The sequence below is a fragment of the Hyla sarda genome, chromosome 6 (assembly GCF_029499605.1).
Source record: "Hyla sarda isolate aHylSar1 chromosome 6, aHylSar1.hap1, whole genome shotgun sequence".
Classification (NCBI taxonomy): Eukaryota; Metazoa; Chordata; class Amphibia; order Anura; family Hylidae; genus Hyla; species Hyla sarda.
Window position 1 is genome coordinate 145,038,698 of NC_079194.1, and position 23,246 is coordinate 145,061,943.

Below are 23,246 nucleotides of genomic sequence, written 5' to 3' on the forward strand. Positions count from 1 at the left end.
GATATAGAGCAGTGGTCTTCAACCTGCGGACCTCCAGATGTTGCAAAACTACAACTCCCAGCATGCCTGGACAGCCATTGGCTGTCCGGGCATGCTGGGAATTGTAGTTTTGCAACATCTGGAGGTCCGCAGGTTGAAGACCACTGATATAGAGGATGGAATTAACAAAAGCGGGCCCAGTGCTGAACCTTGGGGTACATCAGGGCTTCACAGAGCCAACAAAAAGAAAAAGTTAGGAGCCAGGATACACACTGTGTGACGTCTTATGATCAGCAGCCACTGTTGTCATGTCCCGTACTCAGTAGTACGGCTGAGGCACTCACCTGATAGCTGCTGCACATGTAACACTGTAGCATAGCCTTCTGATCCTGAAGCTAAGAGGAAGCTGATGAAGGCGATTTTAAGTTTTTATTTTACTAGGCATCCTGGGGACAGCAGGACAATCCATTTTACCAGACAACCCCTTTAACCCTTTCAGGACCGAGCCATTTTTGAAATTTTTTTTTTTTAGTACTTTGTAATGGCATCACCCATTTTACGCCATTTTGTAACTTTTGGGGGCTTCCGTTTCTACGCAGTACATTGTTCGGTAAAAATGACACCTTCTCTTTATTCTGTAGGTCCATACGGTTAAAATGATCCCCTACTTATATAGGTTTGATTTTGTTGTACTTCTGAAAAAAATCATAACTGCATGCAGGAAAATGTATACGTTTAAAATTGTCCTATTCTGATCCCCATAACTTTATTTTTTTTCATGTACAGAGCGGTATGGGGGCTCATTTTTTGTGCCGTGATCTGAAGTTTTTATCGGTACCATTTTTGTTTTGATCTGACTTTTTGATCACTTTTTATTCATTTTTTATGGTATAAAAGGTTTCCAAAAATACGCTATTTTGGACTTTGGAATTTTTGTTGCGCGTACGCCATTGACTGTGCGATTTAATTAACGATATTTTTTTTTATAGTTCGGACATTTACGTACGCACTCGGCGATAGCACATGTTTATTTCTATTTACAGTTTTTTTTTATTGGGAAAAGGGGGGTAATTCAAACTTTTATTAGGGAAGGGGTTAAATGATCTTTATTACCTTTTTTTTTTTCTTCACTTTTTTATTTTGCAATATTATAGCCTCCAAAGGGGACTATAATATGCTGTACATTGATTCAATACACCGATCACTGCCATTGCATTGCAATAGCAGGGATCAGTGTTATCGGCGGTTGATTGCTCAAGCCTGGATTTCAGGCTTGGAGCAATCAATCGCCGATTGGACGTGCAGGAGGCAGGTGTAAGGGACCCTCCTGTTGCGTTCTAGCTGATCGGGACAATCGTGGTAAAATTGTGATGTCCCGATCAGCCTGACTGAGCTGCCGGGAAGCTTCTTCTTTTACTTTAGATGCGGTGATCAACTTTGATCGCTGCGTCTAAAGAGTTAATGCCGGACATCAGCCCGATCGGCGATGTCCGGCATTAGCCACGGGTCCTGGTTGCTTATAGCAACCGGGACCCACTGGGTATGATGCCCGTTCACCTGCTGAGCGCGCTTCATACCTTGGGAGCCGCATATGGACGTTTATAAACGTCCATATGCGGAAAGGGGTTAAGGGGTTATCCACCATAAGGTGATTTTAGTAGTACGTACGTGCCAGAACTGGGTATCTCCTGTTGGATTTAGTTCTCTAAACTACACATCCTATAGTTCCATAGTTTATAAGTATGAAGTGACTTTCCTCCCTCCCACACATCGCCACCCGACCCATTGAAACACACCTGTGATCCCTTCACTGCAATACACCAGTGTTTTCTAATCAGGGTGCCTACAGCTGTTGCAAAATTAACTCTCCTACCCAGAGGTCACTCCACCCATTGAAGCAGGACAGACTCCCTCTGATCACCTGACTAGTGGATGCATTGCAACCTGGGAAATCCCGAGACATGAGTAATTTTATATGCTGGTAAAAATAAATATTGGGGTGATAATCACATAAGAATTGTGAGAAAACAGTCACACACAGGTACAGACACTATATTATGGACTACACTAACTTTACAGCCCCTGTAGTATAGTCAAATAAAAAAAAATCCTGGAATACCCCTTTAAGCCAGTTTAGTACATCGCATGATGTATTTCTAGCACTGGCCCATTAAATCTTAAATGAAAGTTTGGAACAACAGGCGTCCCACCAAACTAAGTAATCGGCGTAGCTCTGGCTAAGCTCCAAAAATCATATGTGCAGATGATAGAGTGTAACCAAAATATTCATGGTAAGAGCTTCAGAACATTTCTATGATACAACAAGAAGCTTTATTTCCGGACCCTTCCCTCCTTCCATATGATGGACTGATGTAGGGGCGCTGCGTGTGAACAGGATTTTATTCCCTTGTCCTGCAGTCATCTCCTCCTCAGGTAAAAGTAGCGCTGCACAGCAGATGTGTCCCACGTAAAGCAAAAAGCAGCTCCACCTTATGTTTTAGGTTGTGACCTTAGCGCCTCCTGTGGGGTGTTATGGGTGTTTATTAGGGGAGCTCTAGACCCTGTCTGGATAGGAGTCAGAGAGATCTCTGAGAAGAGTCTGACCGTGACGGCTGACTCCCTGTGCAGTATAAAGGCTTCATTCATCCCCACAGAGGGAAGGTACCAACTAATATACAATGGAATTAACTGTGTGTGCGCCTGCAGCTAGAGGGAGACAGATCCTACCTCTCCGCAGTTATTATAGGTTGTGCCTTGCAACAAACAGCATGTGACACTCATCTTACCGCAATAATGCAGCAGTTCTCTTCAGATGAGTGTGCAGAGGACAGAATATATAGTGATGGGACTTATACATATAATATCATATATAGCGGTTACACTTATAGCATAAGTGGCGGGGAGGTGAGACTTCCTATTACAATAATGGGGCTTGTACATAGAATATCCAGAGAGGGGGACAGCACATCGTACATAGTAACAGGGCTCATACACTCAATATCCACAGCACCTGACGTCTGTCTCCGCTATGTTTTTGTTTTTTGCAGGGCGAAGATTACGCGGGAAAGCATTTTACAATGTCAATGGAAAGGTTTACTGCGAAGAAGACTTCCTGGTAAGTACCGCAGAAGCTGAAGTCCTATTATTATATTGGCTCTCTTTACTCAGTTTGGGGCAGGTTGATTGGGTGGTAGGGTGTTTATTTCTTTTTTCCTAATACCTTCTAAGTCATCAGGGTACTCACTACTCATTGAAATTGGGGGTGATGTCACCTGACAAAGGTGGTTGATCACTACCAAAGGATTTATGTCATTATGGATTCCATAGTGGTGATGCTGCTCTGGTGCCAGTAACATGATCAATATAATGACTTTATTGTTTGCAGGACTTTTCTGATATAACATTATTAATACTGGAGGGGTTGATAAAACTTTACTCCTGCTGTCTGACTCATGGCAGACAGAAAAGTCGAAGTTCTACACATACTAGGGGGAATTTATCAAGCAGGTACATCTTTTTTAGGCACACAAAAATCACAAACCTTTGCCTAGCATGCTAAAACTTGAGTGTCTTATCCTTTTATTCTCAAGGGGGATAGACCATCGCCAGGGGTGTCTGGCAGCAGCTTATTCCTCTCTACCCAACCCCCCCCCCAATACACATGCGTGTGCATGGGAAATACTGTGGGCCAACAGCTATTAAAGGGGGCAATCCTGACCTTTAGAGCCACTTTATATTTGTGGGGGATTGAATCATACATCAAGATTATATTGAAGTGCAGTCTGTATTGTGTGTCCAGCACTCCCCCACTGATTGTTGACCAATAACGTATCAGATGGCTGTGTCCCATCAGTTGTGTACAAGCTGCAGTCAGCTCAGTAATCCACTCCTTTTTTCCCCTGGATATTCATCGACTGGTTTTAGATCCTTACACAATAAAGAGGGCTACAATACCTTGGTATTCAGGTCTGAGGGTTGTCTAGACTGAATATCATTGTAAGTGCTTACATGTTAGAAGTAGTAGGGTGCTTACATGTCAGAAGTATTAGATGAGGATACAGTTTTAGTCTTTAGGATGTAAATATTGAGTGTCCCCTTCACTGACAGCCAGCATAGCTCTTGAGAATAGTGAGAAATGAAAACAAAACTGCTGGAACTCCCTGCATTCTCTAGAGTGGGGTCACAGAGCTGCGGTTGCACATATGCACCTCTGCTCCATTAAAGGGAATCTGGGGGATAGGGGGTGGTCCCAGCACTTGGATCCCATGGAATCCGATAGTTATCCTTAGCCAATCATAGCTCATCTCACACTGAACTGCTCTGGACTGTGTGTAGCAGAGTGAGGAAGTTCTCCCTTGTATGGCTTCAGATGATGTCACGCCTGCTGGGGAACGCCCCTTCCCAGTCTGTGAATCTGACTGGTTTATCATGATGGTGGCAGTGAACTGGGAGGATTATACAATTTAACAAGATAATGAGAGGTACTCTTAAGTTTGAAGTTGTTTTTTAACATGGCCGCCTGCTGATTTTCAGACTCTTCTCTTGTCTTTGCAGTATTCCGGCTTCCAGCAGACAGCAGACAAGTGTTTTGTGTGTGGACACCTTATAATGGAGATGGTGAGTATAACCTGTGACACTGCTGCCATGACTATGGAAAGCAAGAACAAACCCACTCACAACTACTGGGCCTGTAGTCTAGTTTGTCTTTTTTTATCTCAGTGCAGTTGCAATTTTTATGCAGTTCAACATTACTAATTCACAGGGGATGTTATCTTCCGATAATGTATTTACTAGCACGCTCTGAGGATACGTGACCTGACCTGTTGAAGTGTGCGTTATGTCAGCTTCTAGCAACCAACTATCCAGCACATGTAAAGTATTTGCGGTATGTGTGCAGACTTGTAAGGGTTCAGCCTTCACATTCCACTAAAGCAGTGTTTCTCAAGACCCCCAACAGGTCATGTTTTCAGGATTTCCTTAGTCTTTCACAATATAATATAATTATGGACAGTAAATCAGACTCACCACAGTTATATCACCTGTGAAAGACTAAGGAAATCCTGAAAACATGACCTGTTGGGGGGTCTCGAGGACTGTGCTTGGGAAACACTGCACTAGAGGATGAGATCTGCCATCCCCTTCCCTGTGCCACAACGAGGGTGTCTGGAGACTCCTTATTATATTGGGGTCTGTGCTGTTCATCAAGTATTCAGCATGTATTTACACACAATGGGGGTTATTTACTAATGTGAATTTTTTTCTTGGGCTTTGAACCCAAATTGTGTTGCACGCTTCGTTGTCCAGGATTTGCGACCAAAAAAATTAAAACCCGACCGATTCTCCATTCTATTCAAAAAACGTAAAAAGGGGGCATATCCCTTACAGTTTTGAGAAATCCCAACATAATTACTAATGTATTTGAGCTCTGGAAAACAAACAGCTCAGAGCAGTTGTTAAAAAAAAATAAAAAAAAAGGCAAAACGTTGGGAAAAATTTGTAAATACCGTGAAAAATACCTGTTGGGAAACAAAACCCATAAAGACAACTACACTACACTCTTGGTAAATCGGGGCCAAGATCTACCAACATTTACCCCAAAAAATATTGCTGCTGTTTAGTTATTATTGTGGTAGTAATAATGGGTGCAACGCAGATGATAATTATCACTAATTTGTGTACCACATCACTAATCTCCATTTCTATTTATTTATTTTAGATTTTACAAGCTCTGGGGAAGTCCTACCATCCTGGCTGCTTCCGGTGTGTGGTCTGCAATGAGTGTCTGGATGGAGTCCCCTTCACTGTGGATGTGGAGAACAATATCTATTGTGTCAAAGATTATCACACGTAAGAACCGTTCCACGTGTCACGGGTAAAACCTGACGTCCATAATCTTGACATACAGGCAGCTTTACTGCTGCGTGTGAGGAAGGAAGGTTATAACTTGGCTTCATGATGAAATGAGCACTGGTAGCACGAGTGCCACATATGAGGGAAGAGCAGTAGAATTTACCTCCCATGCTGTGTACATGAATATCTGTTATATGTGAAAAGGCGACCTGCCACCACGTGAGGATCAAAGTTTAGAACCTTAGAACCTGCCATCCACACTGCTGAGTACTGGCAGCTGTATTGCTGCATGTGAAGGCATAAAACCCTCTGAATAAAGGAAGCTCTACTGCTGCATGTAAAGGAGGAGAGGTAAAACCTGTCACCCCCCTCGAGTCTTGGCAGCTCTTCAATTACTTTCCTCCCTTCATCACTCTTCTGTTGTGTGTTTTTTTATTTTTAACCAAGTTATTGCAGTGTAGTGCCGACACCTTATGTTGGGAATGTATACATTGCATATGTATACAGCTTGCCTTGCTCATGTTAAAGGCTATAAACCGCAAATAATTATTTAAAAAAAAAAAAAAAAAACCTTACCAGTTTATTGATCTCATTAAAAAAAAAATTTTTTCTATAAATCATGTCATTGCTTCTGTAGAATCTGTAAATATATTTCACATGACCAGCTGTCCTGCTGTAGATCCAACAGCACACTGCTCCTGGTTGGATCAGCTATCTGCTCTCCTCCACCCTTTTCCAAAAGTAGAGGCTAAAAGCATCCAAGTCTTTAGGAAGGGCAGAGCACATGGGCTAGTATAGATTGGAGGAAAGCATACATAAGACAGTTTGCAGAAGCTGTGTACAAGTGCAGACAGAAAGGAGAATGTGCAGGATAGCACACCCCTCAGTGTCATCGGTACAAGGTAGAGAAGGCTGTTAAAAGAAAACTGTACTGCTGTAAAGCTTTGCACATATATACAACCAGCCAAGGTGGCAGTACTATCTTGTGTTACTGAAAGAGACATCCAATAGGAAAAAAGTCTGAAATGGAACAGACAGCAAACTGTAATAAAGATTGCAGCCTTAAACTAAAGCAGGCCACGCATTAGAGGTTAGCAGCAACCACCGATTATGGTGCTACATGCTAGTCATCTAATGCAGTGCTTAACAAAGCCACCCCAGGTTTATGTCAGTCCTGTCCTCCTTTCCTGCACTGATATCTGATGTATGGTGACCCCGTCTCTTCTAACAGCAATCATAGAGAAGTGTCAGGCGATCTGCCCAAGTGTTCTTCTGGATACACACCACCACAGAAGGGTCTGGCAGCATCTGTCTCCCCATTGAGAACTTTTGCATACTCAGTCACGCATGCATGTTTAATGTGGGGGATCAGAAGAAAGAACTTTTACACTGCAATAAACAATTGGTAGCTTATTAAGTGCAACTTTAATTTTAAGGTGAACAATAGCATATGGGGTGAAATTTATTTTGTAAAGGTATACATAGCATTTTATCTTTTCTGCGGTTCTTGAATTCTATTGTAATAATTTGTCTTTTTTTTTCCAGAGTTTTTGCACCTAAATGTGCCTCGTGCAGTCAGCCAATCCTCCCAGCGCAGGTAATGTCCACAACCATCTCTGACCAATGCTCACACCGCATTCTTATTATATAATCAAATATTCTGAAACAATATACTTTATGCTGTTAGTGAATGAAAAGATTCTGGTTTACATTCTGGGGCTGTAAACTGGTAATAAGTGGTTTGTTCTATTGTATCAATGTGGACATTCCTTTGTGAGGTTAAGGCTGGGGCTACACTCTGTGACCAAAATAATTTGTGCTACTCTGCTGCCAGTTGCTGTTGCATAATTTTATTAGTGTTAAGATTTGGCTGTAATAAATATAGCCAAATCGCATGCAACATGCATTAAGGTCAAAGGCAACTTGTGACCAGAAATTAATCGCACACATTTTACTAACACTATGTGAAGTGTAGCCCAAGCTTAAAGGGGTACTCTGCCGAAAAACATCTTATCCCCTATTCAAAGGATAGGTCATAAGATGTCTGATCACGGGGGTCTCGCCACTTGGGACCCCCACGATCTCAGGGGCGGCGTCTGGAATACAGAAGCTTGGAGCTTCCACGTTCGTGATGTCACACCATGTCCCCTCCATTCATGTCTATGGGAGGGGCCGTGATGGCTTGTACGTAGCAGTCATGCCTCCTCCCATAGACATGAATGATCAGACATCGGGTTAAGGGGCGGAGTACCCCTTTAAAACAGCAGCACAAAACTATCTCCTGTCCTCATAGTTTCTGATTCTATATTAGTGGAGGGATAGTCTGGAGCCCAGGATATTAACCTCACAGAGGATTGTCTGGATACAAGCCTTTAGCAGTGGGAGCAGGACTAGTCCAGGTGGTATTTCAACTTTTGGATGTAAACAAAGATGTTTCCATTCACTGATGGCAAGAGAAATTACCCTTCTTCCATACATGACACCGGCATTTGTAACCACAGGGGGGGGGGGAAAAGAGAAAACGCGCCCCTAGTGAAGTACATTCAGATTTGTATATAACATAAGTGCATAGAATTGCACTTACCTAGTTGTGTTGCGCTCACAGCACAACACCTATTAAGACCTCTATTATCACAATGGGGACCTGCTGTAGTTAATCTGGTGGAGGCTTGGCTCTCCCCGTAAAGCACACTTGAATTGTAGAACTAAAAAGAACTTTCCACAGAGCTGGTCCACTGGGTCAAACAGGAGCCAAGACATTTGGTATTATTCCTAAAGATGAGTTTATTTAGCACTAACAACGTATTTCTAGTCCGTAACTGATTCTTCGCCAGGCTTGTGCATACCTAGGTATACACTATCCGGACAAAGAGTCTGTTACAGACTAAAAATGCGTTGTTGGTGCTAAATAAACTCATCTTTATGTTCTATTCACATCACTGGTCGGAGTATAGTGCAGAGATGTGGGCGCTGTATACAGCCTCTTCGCTATATTATGGACGATCGCATCGGGTGTCACGACTGACACCTGGGGCGATATGTCTCTTAGTACAGGTACTACTACTCCCATCATGGAACAGTCTGTTCCATGCTGGGAGTAGTAGTACTACCTAAAAAAATTGAGAAAAAATGAAACACACACACTTTATTAACAATTAATTTAAATTTTGTTATAAAATATATAGAAATTTGGTGAAATAATTTTTCCATCACTACTTCCATCCTTTTTTTTTTTTTTTTTTTTGTTCTGCGTTTTTTGGTTTGAAAAAAACACACAAGTAGAAACTTAGCCTTATACCAGATGTCTTAGCTCCTGTTTGCACCAGTCGACCAGCGCTGTGGAAAGTTCTTTTTTGTTCTACAATTCAACCGGCATGTGTAAGGCTAAGTTCACACTGGTCAGATTTACTGCTGATAATTGTGCAGAAAATTTGACCTTTCAATCCACCTGCAGCAGTTGTTCTGCTTTCAGTGCAGAGTTCCACAGGTCAGATGCTGAGTTGTCCATCTTCCTGGAGAACTGTTACTGACTCTGCTCACTGCAGGGGGATGATAAAAAGATGGGGAGGATTGCAGGACGAAAGAGTCACCTCCATTCACTTGTTTTCTCCCTTCTTCACCAGGGGTCAGAGGAAACAATCAGAGTGGTTTCCATGGATAAAGATTACCATGTGGAGTGTTATCACTGTGAGGTAGGAGCCCCTCGTACCTGCATTATCTTGGTTCATGCCAGAAAATACATATGTATTTTTTTACCTTTAAGGAGCGCTCCAGATTTTTCTTACTTATATAGAGAATGCAGAGGTTCTTGTGTATGTCTTGTGCTTACCTGTTTTAGCTGATGTGGCAGGCATGGGTTGGGCAATATTTGTTTCTGTTTTATCCTGTTTAATCCTCTGGCTTTGCAGTGGGAGGTGGAGCGTAATGACGGCAATTCATCTGAGATCAGCCTAATCACCTGGCTTGTCTCTAGCATCCTAAACAGCTGAGACTCAGTGGGTTTTGGGTCAGTTCACATTATGTGCAGTTTTGGTGTGTTTTCTTATTTAAAGTGTTTATTGCCATGAGGCGAAAGTGATTTGATCCCTACTCACACTTGAGATGTTTTAAGAAGAATCACCAAACAAATAGAGGCTGTGTATGATATCTATGGCCACCCAATCATCAACGCCAAAAATAAGGCCACAGAATGGAATAAAAAAAAGAAATCGCATGTAAAAAAAATACACACAATGTTAAAATATAATGATATACACAAATGGCAAAGCAGAAAACCAAACAGAAAAATAGAGGGGGCATCTCATGCAAGTGGTCATAGTAGTCAGAGGTCACAGGTAAGTATGATAGGTAGAGATGTACTTATCACTACAGATAAATACTAGAAAATACTGGAGGAACTGGATAAAAGTACATTTCTACCAATACAAATGCATGAACAAGGGAATAACACAGTAAAACTGTGCACTCTGCTGCGAGATACCTCACCTCCTGCCCCGAACGCACATTTTTGCCCTTCGCTTTGTCAGGGGGCGTGTACCAAACATAGGACTGTGGGGGGTATATACATAGGTAGCCAATCACACACACTCATTAATGTCAGCTATGTTCAACATTAGGTTACCTACTGGCAGGTTAGCGGGAATCACTGCTAACATAATGCAGCTAAGTCCGCAAACTACAGGTTGACGTCATCAATCTGTGTCCAAAATATGCTAGAACGGCATCAGAATGGTGGCGCTGTTGGAGAAGGTCATTGACGCAGAGGAGGAGCACTGATCGGAGATCACATGATGTGAGTACACCGTGCACCATCTCTATAGTACAGGCGGAGCTAAAAATCGCTCAGACCAGCAAGCAGAGAGACGTCGCCCAGGGGATGTCATCAGTATGCGATCACATGACCAAACTGCATGGTGATCATGTGATCGGCCGTGCTGTCAAAGTGAGCGGACCATGGATATGAGGTATAAGGGATAGGCTAGCACTGTGCAGCATTAACTCTGCAGATGCCAGAAGAAAATGGAAGCATGGTAAAAAAATATATATATTACTAAAACATAGATCAAAAGGTAAGTTTAAGAAATAGAATGGCCAATTCATAGAGATAGAGTAAGAAACTAAATAATGAATAGGTATTAATGAGCGATTCTTGGCTCAGCCCGTACTATAGAGATGGTGCGCTGTGTACTCACATCATGTGATCTCCAATCACGTGACGGCGACACAGCGCTCCCCCTCTGCCTCACTGACATTCTCCAACAGCTCCGCCGTTTCGGCATATTTGGACTTAGTTTGCGGACTTAGCTGCATTATGTTAGCAGGGATTCCCGCTCACCTGCCTGTAGGTAACCTAATGTGGAACATAGCTGACATTAATGAGTGTGTGTGTGATTGGTGGATAACCAAAAAAACACCTTTGACCCTGGGAAACCCAGGGTCACTGATACCCTTATTAAATCCCACCCCTAAAACTTAACTTTTATTTGTATTCAAATTAGAATTAAATAATGAGTGTATATTAAATGATGAGTGTGTTCACTTAAAATCACGGGTTGGTGTGCTTTATCATAGTATTTGGATTATATACAGTTAGCCACTGTGTATGTATCAAGTGTCCCAGGTGGGCTGCAGTACCACCGTAGATAGCACACCAACTTCCGCTAGTTAAAATGCTGTAAATGCCCCCTCTACATGTTTCACTACATCTGTAGCGTCTTCAGGAGGGAAAAATGGGCAATTGGTGGATAGAGACGTGTTTGGCTACCTATGTGTGTGTGTGTGTGTATGTATATATATATATATATATATATATACATACACACCCTCCACAGTCCTATGTTTGGTACACGCCCCCTGACAAAACGAAGGGCAAAAACGTGCGTTCGGGGCAGGAGGTGAGGTATCTCGCAGCAGAGTGCACAGTTTTACTGTGTTATTCCCTTGTTCATGCATTTGTATTGGTAGAAATGTACTTTTATCCAGTTCCTTCAGTATTTTCTAGTATTTATCTGTAGTGATAAGTACATCTCTACCTATCATACTTACCTGTGACCTCTGACTACTATGACCACTTGCATGAGATGCCCCTTCTATTATTCTGTTTGGTTTTCTGCTTTACCATTTGTGTATATCATTGTATTTTAACATTGTGTGTATTTTTTACATGTTCAATAAAGATAGTGTGATTTTTTTTTATATACATTACTCCATTCTGTGGCCTTATTTTTGGCATTGATGATTGGGTGGCCATAGATATCATACACAGCCGCTTTTTTCTTTGGTGATTCTTCTTAAAACATCTCAAGTAGAGAGCCTTATTTTTGGCGCTGATGTTTTAAGAGGACTTAAAGTCTTCAGGCTATGTTCACAGGTTGCGTTTTTTACTGCATATTGTAGTGGTTTGTTTTTTTTGTTACTAGGATTTGCTGTAAACATGATGCATTTTATTGTATAGCAGTGCCATTTTCCTGCAGTTTTGGAAAAAATCACATGAAAAGCGCATCAAAAGCGCAAAGTATGAACACAATACAGAAAAATTTGAGAGTTATAGGGGGTAAGATTAGGGCAATTTTAAACAAAAAAATTGTGTCCTTAGGGCCAAAATGGTCTGTGTACTTAAAGTGGTACTCCACCCCGTCATATTATTTGTTATCCAAAGCCTCATCGTGGGGGTCCGGCTGGTGGAACTCCCCGGGGTGGCATTCTGTAATCCGATGCACAAAGCGAACTGTGCTCCGTGCCCTATGACGGGTGACCACCAGAGTCACTTCCTCTCCATTCATGTCTATGGTAGGGGGCGTGACTGCTGTGTACCCTCCCATAGACATGAATTGAGGGGGAGTGGCGTGACGTCAGTGTTGGCTTCAGTGTTCAAGAACGCCTCAGTGCCAGCTCTTTGGATAGGGGATAACCTGTCTAGGGGCAGAGTACCCCTTTAAGGGTTTAAAGAAGCACTGTGGATGTGTTACCCCTTCCTCCCCTGTATCATGCACACTTACTATCATTAGTCATACAGTGCCATGTGTTATACCAGTACAACTGCAGCTATGCATTTCATTACTGTAACACAATGCTTAAAGGGGTTGTACAGTGGCAGAAACAGCCTGTATGGTGTCAAAATGTATAAAGTAACTTACTATTAATGTTATTATCCCAACTGAACAGATCATCCATTTCAGCTGTGGTTTCTTCCTGTAAGCTGTGACATGACAGTCTGAGCAGACCTTCCCCCCATCTCCCTAGTGAAGGAGAGGGCTGTTTTGTTTTTTTTTACAACTCATCATGGCTAATTAGATAAGGCAGCCAGGATCCCGTTCTCAGCAGTCATTAGGTTTATAAGCTGTGCGGGTGCTTGCCACTCCTGCCTGCCAGCAGTCCTATGCTGACACAAGGGGGGGGGGGGGGGGGGGGGTGACAGCTTACAAGAAACCACAGCTGAAATGGATGATCCGTTCACTTTGCATAACACTATTAGTAAGTTGCTTTGCTATACCATTGTGACACATTAAAGGGGTTGTCTGGGCAACAGAAACCAGCGGATTATGGTGTTTGAGGAAGTGGTCAGTCCTGGACTACAGGATGACAATCAGCTATCAGATCCTTCCTATCAGCTTACAGACCCCTCCCAGCTCACTCTGTATGCTGCTGCTGTCTTTATGTGATCAGGATATATATAGTAATTATACACCTCCTGTACTTTGCATTTTTTCTGCGTTTTTCATATAATTGTTCCTAAATTGTGACAAAATGACACACTAACAGTGATTGCACGAATTGCAGTACAAATGCATATTTTTTACCAAAATTTGGAAAAATCACAGCAAAAAAACACCCTACAAAAATGCTGTAAAAATACAACCTGTGAACATAGTCAAAATTGGCATCGTTGTGATTTATAGTTCAAAAGTATTTTGTCTCATGGTATTTCTCAAAAAAAATTTACTTTGAGAAAATGCATACAAACTGCACATATTGTGAACTGACCCCAACCCACCTATAAGTTGGGTCTAGCCGGGTTGTTAGGGTCCAGGCTAAACACCTTCTCTCTGCAAAGCCAGAGGATTTATGGGAAATCTAGGCAAAATTAGAAAGTCATTTCTGTGTGCAATGAATATGGCTCAAATCTCATGCATGCCACATCTCTTAAAACAGTTAAGCACAAGGCATACACAAGAAGCTCTATATTTTATAAGAGAAAAATCCTGGAATTTAATTTTTTATTTATTTTTATGAATAGTAATTAGCAGTGCCTGGTTTCCTTCAGCCGTGACACTTACAATTGAGGCTAGGAAGTTCAATCTTGTTTTCAGACCAAAGAGGCTTGTGTCTTACAGTCCTTTAGCAGTTTTTGTTTTGCAGAGTCCAAATGGGCTTTCCTGTGGCACCTTTCTGGCCACTCTTCATTAACCCCTTTACTCCTTTTTTTTTGTTTTTTTTACCTTAAAAAGGTAGGGATCGACCGATTATCGGTTTGGCCAATGTCGGACGATATTCACGATTTTGGACATTATCGGTATCGGCAATTACCTTAGTTTTATAATTACCTGTTCCCGCTACTTCTGGCTCCTGTAACGTCCTGCGAGCTGCGCAGCGCAATGACGAGTGACGTTGTCAACACGACGTCACCATCAGTGCGCACAGTGACAGCTCAGGACGCCGCCGGAGCCAGAAGTAGTGCGGACCCCGGGAACAGGTAATTATAAAACCGGGGATGGGGGAGGCAATGGGGCAGCGGCGGTGGTGGTTGGACTTGGGAGGACCCCAGGACAGTTAGGGGGAGAGAAGCGGGCGGCGGTCTCTGGCCCAACAAAAGCCGCTGCAGTTCATTGATTTAAAAGCACCCGCTTTAAATCATTGATCTGCAGTGGCTTCTGCGGGGCCGGGTGGGGAGAAATAGCCGATAACTTAGCCAATAACTTATACCGATATTCCGATATATCGGCCTGTAAGGTCACAGATTATCGGTATCGCTCCTAAAAAATCGATATCGATCGATCCCTACTTAAAGGGGTACTCCGGTGGAACACATTTTTTAAAATCAACTGGTGACAGAAAGTTAAACAGATTTGTAAATTATTTCTATTAAAAAATATTAATCCTTCCAGTACTTATCTACTGTATAACACAGAGGAAGTTGATTTCTTTTTGAATTTTTCTGTCTGTCCACAGTGCTCTCTGCTGACACCTCTTGTCCATGTCAGGAACTGTCCAGAGCAGGAACAATTTCTCATAGCAAACCTCTCCTGCTCTGGACAGTTCCTGACATGGACAAGAGGTGTCAGCAAAGAGCACCAAATTAATTTAAATCTACAATGTCTACTTTTATGTTCCCATCATTTGATAAACATTATTTTACTTTTTTTTTTTTAGAATGTTAGGTTTTAAGTTTAGCAGTAATTTTACAGATTTAAGAAAATTTCAAAATTAGATTTTTCAGGAACCAGTTTAGTTCTGAAGTGGAATTAAGGGGCCTTTATGTTAGATACCCTCATAAATCACCCCATTTTATAAACTGCACCCCTTAAACTTCTTTAATGTCATTCTGACTACTTTATTAACCATTTAAGCATTTCACAGAAATGAAAGTGGAGGCGGAATTTTGCAGATTTTTCATTTCAATCCATTTTCTTCTGTAAGGCAAAATTTCCACTTGTGTTTTTTCTGGCAGTTTTTGGATATCTGCCACTGCAGTTTTTGAGCCAAAGCCAGAAGTGTATTCAAAAGGAATATGACATATAAAGGAAGGATTTATAATTCTCCTCCCTTATGGAGCCACTTCTGGCTTTGGCTCAAAAACTGCAGTGGCAGCTATCCAAAAAGTGCTAGAAAAAAACCAAGTGGAAACTTATCCTTACACAGTAGGTGTTCACAAAGAAATGCAACTCGAGATTTATTCCCCGAATTCTGATGTATTTAGAAATATCCCATATGTGGCCTTTGTGCGCTACGTGTCTCTCACATAGGCCTCACACATGAAGGTGTGCTGTGTGGCTTTTGGGGCCTTTTAGTTTTTGGATATTTTGTTGGCATCATATAAAGTTGCAGAGGCCTTGGGGTGCAAAAATATTTTTGAGATACAAGTTGACGCTTTCATTGGTACTATTCTGGGGTACATTTTTTTTAACCATTGTTTAGAGAATATGAATGATAACCCACAAACTTTTCTGTCACTCATGGTTAGTGGTTGGCTGAAGCCTTTTATTGTCAAACAACTGTGTTTACTCTTTTTATATCCTAATCACAACACAAACTACCCTGATCAAAAGTTTACATACCCCAGTTCTTAATACCGTGTATTGCCCCTTTTAACATCAATGACAGCTAGAAGTCTTTTGTGGTAGTTGTGGATGAGGCTCTTTATCAGGAAGCTGCGCATGGAACGTACTTGGACGTTCCTACATGACAATGATCCAAAACACAAGGACAAGTAGACCTGTCATTGGCTACAGCAAAATAAAGTGAAGGTTCTGGAGTGGCCATCTCAGTCTCCAGACCTCAATATCGTTGAACTCCGCTGGGGAGACCTCAAACGTGCAGTTCAGGCAAGGGGAACAGGAGACTTTTTGCCAGGAAGAATGGACAGCTTAACCATCTGAGAAGATAAGGAGCCTCATCCACAATTACCACAAAATGCTTCAAGCTGTCATTGATGTTAAAGGGGGCAATACATGGTATTAACCCCTTAAGGACCAGGCCAATTTTCACTGTAGGACCAGAGCGTTTTTTTGCACATCTGACCACTGTCACTTTAAGAATTAATATCTCTAAAATGCTTTTACCGAATATTCTGATTGTGAGATTGTTTTTTCGTGACATATTCTACTTTATTTTGGTGGTAAATTTTCGACATTACTTGCATCCTTTTTTGGTGAAAAATCCCCAAATTTCATGAAAATTTTGCAAACTTTGAAGCTCTCTGCTTGTAAGGAACATGGATATTCCAAATAAATTTTATTTTTATTCACAAATACAATATGTCTATTTTATGTTGGCATCATAAAATGGACATATTTTTACGTTTTGAAAAAATTAGAGGGCTTCAAAGTAAAGCAGCAATTTTCAAAAATGTCATGAAAATTGCTAAATCTGAAGGGACAGGTGTTACAGAATTACAACTCCCAGCATGCCTGGGCAGTAGGGGTGTGAATCGCCAAGAATTTGGCGATTCGATTCGAATCGCGATACCAGTGTGGCGATTCGATATATCGCGATATATCGCGATACCGTCTAGGTGACGATACATCGCGATATATCGCCCACCTGGGAGCATTCATAGATCCCAATAGACGCCGCTGTCAGCTTTGACAGCGGCGATCTAGTACTCCGGTGCTCACTTTTCTCATGTTATCCCGTCCGGGCTGCAAAATAAAATAAAACGCACTTTATCTTACCTGCCAACGAGCCCCCGGAGCTCCGGTACAGTCCGGTACAGGTGTTCGGTCCCCGGGCTGTATTCTTCTTACTTCCTGTTAGTCCGGCACGTCACATGGAGCTTCAGCCTATCACAAGCAGAGGCGGGACATCGCTGCGGCTGGTGATAGGCTGAAGCTCCATGTGACGTGCCGGACTAACAGGAAGTAAGAAGAATACAGCCCGGGGACCGAACACCTGTACCGGAGCTCCGGGGGCTCGTTGGCAGGTAAGATAAAGTGCGTTTTATTAAAAATTCCACATCCCTAAAAGAATCGATTCAAAAATATTTTGAATCGATTCTGTATCGGCAAATGAAAAATCGCGATTATCGTAACAGTGGTCCCCAAACTGTGACCCTCCAGATGTTGCAAAACTACAACTCCCAGCATGCCCAGACAGCCTTTGGCTGTCTTGGGCATGCTGGGAGTTGCAGTTTGGCCTTCCTAGTGGTTGCCACAGTAAAGATCACTTTACTTTCACTTTCATTCCCCCCCATGTCGCTTCCCTACCTGACCCAGGAGTCTCCAGCGACGATCAGCTGTTCCCAGGCATCTTCTCCTCCAGGTACCGACCTCCATCTTCTCCCCATGTTCCCCTTGACATCCAGGAGTGGGCAGAATGGGGGGTTGACATGGCAACCCACTGTCCTGCTCTGCCATTGGTCAGAATCAGTTCTGACCAATGGCAGGGGATAGGAGGAGATCGCATCACTGCGACCTCACTCCTACCCTGAAAGATGATCGGGGCTGTCACTGACAGGTCAGATCATCACTATTTTCCGGGTGATCGAGTTACCAGAGACCTGATCAGCCCGGAATAGCAGAAAATCACATGTCTGAATTGACATGCGATTTTCTACGATCGCCGACATGGGGGGGTCTCAGAACCCCCTCGGCGTTTGCCTCGGACGCCTGCTGAACGATTTCAGCAGGCGTCCGGTTTCGCAACCCGCGCGGCGGGATGCGAAATTCGCCAGGACGTATGAGTACATGCCTGGTCCTTAAGGGGTTAAGAACTGGGGTATGTAAACTTTTGATCAGGGTCACTTGGGTGGTTTGTGTTGTGATTAGGATATAAAAAGAGTAAACACAGTTGTTTGACCATAAATGGCTTCAGCCAATCACTAACCATGAGTGACAGAAAAGTTTTTGTTATCATTCATCTTCTCTGAACAATGAATAATAAATTCTGCAAGGGTATGTAAACTCATGAGCACAACTGTGAATAAAAAAAATCTATTCTGTGGTTTTTATACAATTTTTAGGTCGTTCGTCATGCGGTATAAATGGCATGTTATCTTTACAGGTGGATACAGTTATGGCAATACCAACCATATTTGAGTACATTTATGGCATAAAAACTATTTTTGTATAAAAAAAAAAAATGTTTAAGTCGCCATATTCTGTGAGTCATAACTATTTTCTCTGACGCAGTTGTGTGAAGCCTTTTTTTTCCGGGACATGTTGACGTTTTTGGGTATATAATATATTTATTTACTTTTTTTTCCCCCACTTTTTTAGCACCACTATTTTTTTTTTTTTTTCTTTCTATCATACACAATTCAGTGGAGTACACATCTATATTCAACTGAATTGTGTCTACGTCTGTCAGTTTCACACGGACAGGCATAGGATAGCAGATCAGACTCGGCGGCGCTCTGCTTTCACTTTGCAGAGCGCTGTTTGTGAACAGAGGGCGCTCCCTCCCTCTGTAACCTTAATAGACGTTGTGGTCACAGTGATTGCAATGTCTACAGGGTTAACTCATGATCGGAGCGCAGCAGGGAAGACGGGGCCCTCCTCTCCTCCGATCACTTCACTGTAAAGCAACAGAGGAGACCCCTACAATATCGCTGCTATTGGTCTATCTGTACTAACAGACCAATAGCAGTGATCACTGTGACTGGTCCCTGGCTGACTTCAGGGACGCTCGGCTGTGCAGCACATCTGAGCTCAGTGAACTGTCACAGCACCCGGCGGCACTGAGACAGTTTACAATTATCAGGTGCATGTACGTGGCCATGGGGGGGAGTCAGCCCTCATCACCATGAACCTGATAATGCGGGAACGGGTTAAAGCACAGATTAATGAAGTGCTCCAGTTATGGTAAATCTTCTGCAATCTGCACACTGGATCTTTGGTGCTCAGCTAAAGTGACCATTAGATATTCGTCACCTCTTTCCAAGGTCCTTCACCTATTACTTTAAACACCAGGGCTCTTCCTAAAGCTGGCCTCCTCACCATTAAAGGATTGAGGCCACTGTGATCATGGGAACTATATATTCTATACACAGGGCTGTCTCTTCCCGATGACTCTCTGATCACCAGTGATTCAGATCCAGGTGTAGAAACATCTGAGATGATCACAAGAGATGGGAATTTCATGTGTCATAACCAAGCGTTAAATGTGTGCTCTTTTTAATAAAATTACATAAATCTCATTGTTTTCACATTGTCATTATGAAAACTTTCTAAATGTGCTGTATACATTTGATCTTTCCAGCATATAAAGCAGAGGGCTGTTTCTGTATCTGATAAGCATTGTTCTACCCTGATAACCTCTCTCTATGTGTAGGACTGTCACCTTCAGTTGAACGATGAGGAAGGCCACCGCTGTTACCCACTGCAGGGACATCTCTTGTGCCACGGCTGCCACATCAGACGCATCAGTGTGAACATTCCTCCTCCGCACCCAGCCAACTACCCCATGCACGTCACTGAGCTGTGAGGCAAAGAATCCAATGGAGGAAAGTGACTCCCTGTATTCTACCAGCGGCAGGTGCCCTATGTACAAATATGAGGGGACAGAGCCTGTGCCTACAATACATTTCTACAGAGCCGGAGATGGATTTATTGAAATTATTTATTGTCCGGTTGATGCTCATCCCCAGGACGTAAGAATGCGGCTCTCCAGTAGTGAGAATTAGCACTTAACCTGTATTAACCTGTGTTCTGCCAGATGCCGGGACACTGTAGGCAGACATTTTGTTCTGGTTTTCTGATGGGACAGGATTCTAGGGGAGGAGAGCATTCTGAGCCAAGTTCCCTCACGTACCGTCCACTGCTGCTGCAGAACTTCCTGGCAGTGAGATATAAAACCCCAACGCTTGTGTCTGATTGGCTGTGAGCTCTTCTTGTGCCTAGTGGTTGATAGCCATTAAAATCCTATGTAACAACCAATCTTCACGCTGGGTGATTTCCGTGCAGAGATGAAGCTGCTAAATTCAGATCCAGTTCTCTGTGCTATGATGAAATGTTCCTCTACCTGTCACATGACTAACCGAACCCAAGTAGAAGCGACTATCATAGGAAAAACTTAACAGCAAATCTTTTTGGATATCATCAAGGGTTGATACTGTATCTGGTGACTAATAGCAACAAGCCCACATGTCACCCACAGAAGGTAATAACATGGAGGCTTCTAATAAACGCCTGTAAATGAATCATTCATTGTTGTATTCCTATTGACTGACAGCAAGCAGAGGTCTTGAAAGTGGGGAAAAAAATTATTACAATCCCTCAAATAGCAAAACAGTTCTTGTTCCTATAGCAACCAGTGTTTAGCTGTGATTGTTATGAAGCTTTATTTCCATTACACTAAGGCATGCAGTGATTGGAGTCCATCAGTATCAGTGTTTAAGCCTTTAGATTCATTTCTAGGAATGACCCTCCCCCACTTTAGTCAGTGACCTGTGATGTCTGCTTTATAATTCCTCAGAAAGTAATTAATTGTAGATGGTTGAGGAGTATCATGACCACAAGTCACAGGTCAGTCCATGAACAGACACCATGTATTGGGAGATTACCTTATCACAGAGCACTGGAGATGGCTTTGAGGGTTCTTGACATGCAGAGGCCTTCTGCTCCGTAGTTGACCCAGTTTTGGTTGGAAAAATCTCTTCCAGTCCCTCCCTGTCTGCCTGGACATATAATGCCTAACACTCAGAGCCGCCATCATTGAGTTAACCCCCATGTCTCCCCTCTTCCTGCACAGATAACCTACAACAAAAAGATGATGTTTTCAGTTTTTAGCATTTATGCATTTTCAGTATATCTGGTTTCTTGTTGCTGCCACCATGGCTGTACAGTCACATGACCGGGGTCATAGGGCAGAACAGTGCAAAAAGTCTTCACACTGTCTCTCGGTAGTTTTATTGCCAATTGTGGATCTTGCCACCAGGGCTTACAATCTAATGGAGGTCCCTGACACTGGAATGAACACTATGGACTGCGCTGCGGACTACTCTGTATATATGAGATAGATGTGAATGTTTCCATATTGTACCAGCTCAGTGCCTTAGTCACCACGGACTCAGCCGCCTTCTGACTGCTGTTGTCACAAATGTCATAATCCAGAGCTGTGTGACACAAGACTAAGGCAGGCTCATGTGTCCCAAATTCCTTTAATCTAGCATCATACTTTGCATGGAAGGAGTGAAGAATTTGTCACCCCAGGAGAGCTTTATTCTCTAGGAATGGCGTCACATACCACCACAGTTCACCCTTTATGGATTATCAGGTGCTGGATTAAAGAAATTTTCTGATTGTAAATGGCTTTTATGTGTTGCGACCAACTGATATTCTCAGCTGACTGCACTGCGTTGCTTACCTCTTCTTTGGAGGATCGCACCTATAATAAGTATCCGGAGGCATGGACTTAATCCTAAAAGGATCATGGGGAGATTTACCAAAACCTGTGTAGAGGAAGAGTGGTGTACTTACCCATAACAACCAATCAGATTGCTTTAAATATAAAAGTTGAAATCTGATTGGCTTCTATGGGTAACTGCATCACTCTTCCTCTATGCAGGTTTTGATAAATCTCCCCCCAAATGTTCATGGGTGTGATCCTCTGAAGTTTAGGTCTAAATCAGTTTCCTAGACAAAATGGCTGCCACAGTTTCTACAAGCTGCCGGTCAGCTCGATAAAGATGGCAGCTGCTGGGGTGAACCTCTGGTTCAGGTTATCCAGCTGGGGCAGCTTTGTAATGGCTTGGGGGGGGGGGGGGGAGGGTTAAGGATGGTGGGTGTGGCCACAGCATAAGTAACCTGTGACATCGTGGTTGCAGAGTCTGTTTTTGGTCACTTTCCCCATGTTACACGTTAAGTCAACGAACCTTGGTTATTACAGTACAATAAGATGCGACTGGCGTCTCAATGGTTAATTGTGGATCATAGAACGCCTGCGTCTCAGTATTTAACCCCACAGGCTATGTCCTGAATGGTTCTACTGTAACTAATGTCTTAACTGTAGAATATAAGTGACTTAAATTAAGTTTTTCCTTTTAAGAAATCTATTTTCATTTTCTTTGAGAGAATATAGTTTTTGCATTTATTATTATTGGACCAGCGGAGTAGGAGCCGCCACCCCTTGTATCGCCTACGTAGTCCGACGCAGGCAAGCCAACGGGATTAGCTGAGCTATTTTTGTATAAATTGTTGCTTTGGTTATTTAGTTCCCTTAGAACAATTGTGGTTATTTTTTATTATCTGTGTTTGATTCTCTTGATTAAGAAATAAAAAAAAAAAGTGGAAAAAAAAACAGGGAAATGTAGATTTATTTATCAGAGGGAGCGATACTGATATCATAAGTTATTTAATGTTAAACAGACGCCTCATTAAACCCTAGTTGTTATAATCTGCTTTTTACAATAAACACTTTTTTGTAGTTTATGTTGTTGCTTGTTTTATTGCAAGGGGTATAAAGTATTGTCCGGAACCAACAATGACCAAGTACACACACTTGTCTCTGCATTAATATGCAACAGTGCACCCAAACATACAATGCATTTCTCATCAAGTCACAACAGACATCAGCAACAATGCCTTCATACAGCAGATATCCCCAATGACTGGAACTATACTTGGGGAATAACAGATTAAGGTTTCTTAGTCCTAACAGCAGTAATGGGGTATTTCCTTCTGTGAGCTTATTAGCTAATTCTGCAGCTCTCTTCTTTATAAGGGTGCGTTCACACTGAGGAACTCGCGAGGAATAATTTTGGT

At 42.4% G+C, this 23,246-nt stretch overlaps 1 protein-coding gene across 2 annotated transcripts in view; it reads left to right on the top strand.

The window, feature by feature from the left end:
- Window positions 1–22,913, top strand: part of LOC130276295 (Wilms tumor protein 1-interacting protein homolog) — a 60,262-nt gene extending 37,349 nt beyond the window's left edge. Inside the window, exons 1-7 of one of the 2 annotated variants that reach the window (XM_056525467.1) lie at window positions 2,762–2,883; window positions 3,027–3,094; window positions 4,534–4,596; window positions 5,696–5,826; window positions 7,375–7,426; window positions 9,453–9,521; window positions 19,816–22,913. In XM_056525467.1, coding sequence (XP_056381442.1) covers window positions 4,588–4,596; window positions 5,696–5,826; window positions 7,375–7,426; window positions 9,453–9,521; window positions 19,816–19,968 — 414 coding nt within the window. In that variant the 5' untranslated portion in view covers window positions 2,762–2,883; window positions 3,027–3,094; window positions 4,534–4,587 and the 3' untranslated portion in view covers window positions 19,969–22,913. Of the gene's footprint in view, window positions 1–2,761; window positions 2,884–3,026; window positions 3,095–4,533; window positions 4,597–5,695; window positions 5,827–7,374; window positions 7,427–9,452; window positions 9,522–19,815 lie in introns of those variants that run through there. The other variant, XM_056525466.1, reaches the window with a different exon arrangement.
- The last annotated feature ends 333 nt before the right edge of the window (window positions 22,914–23,246 follow it).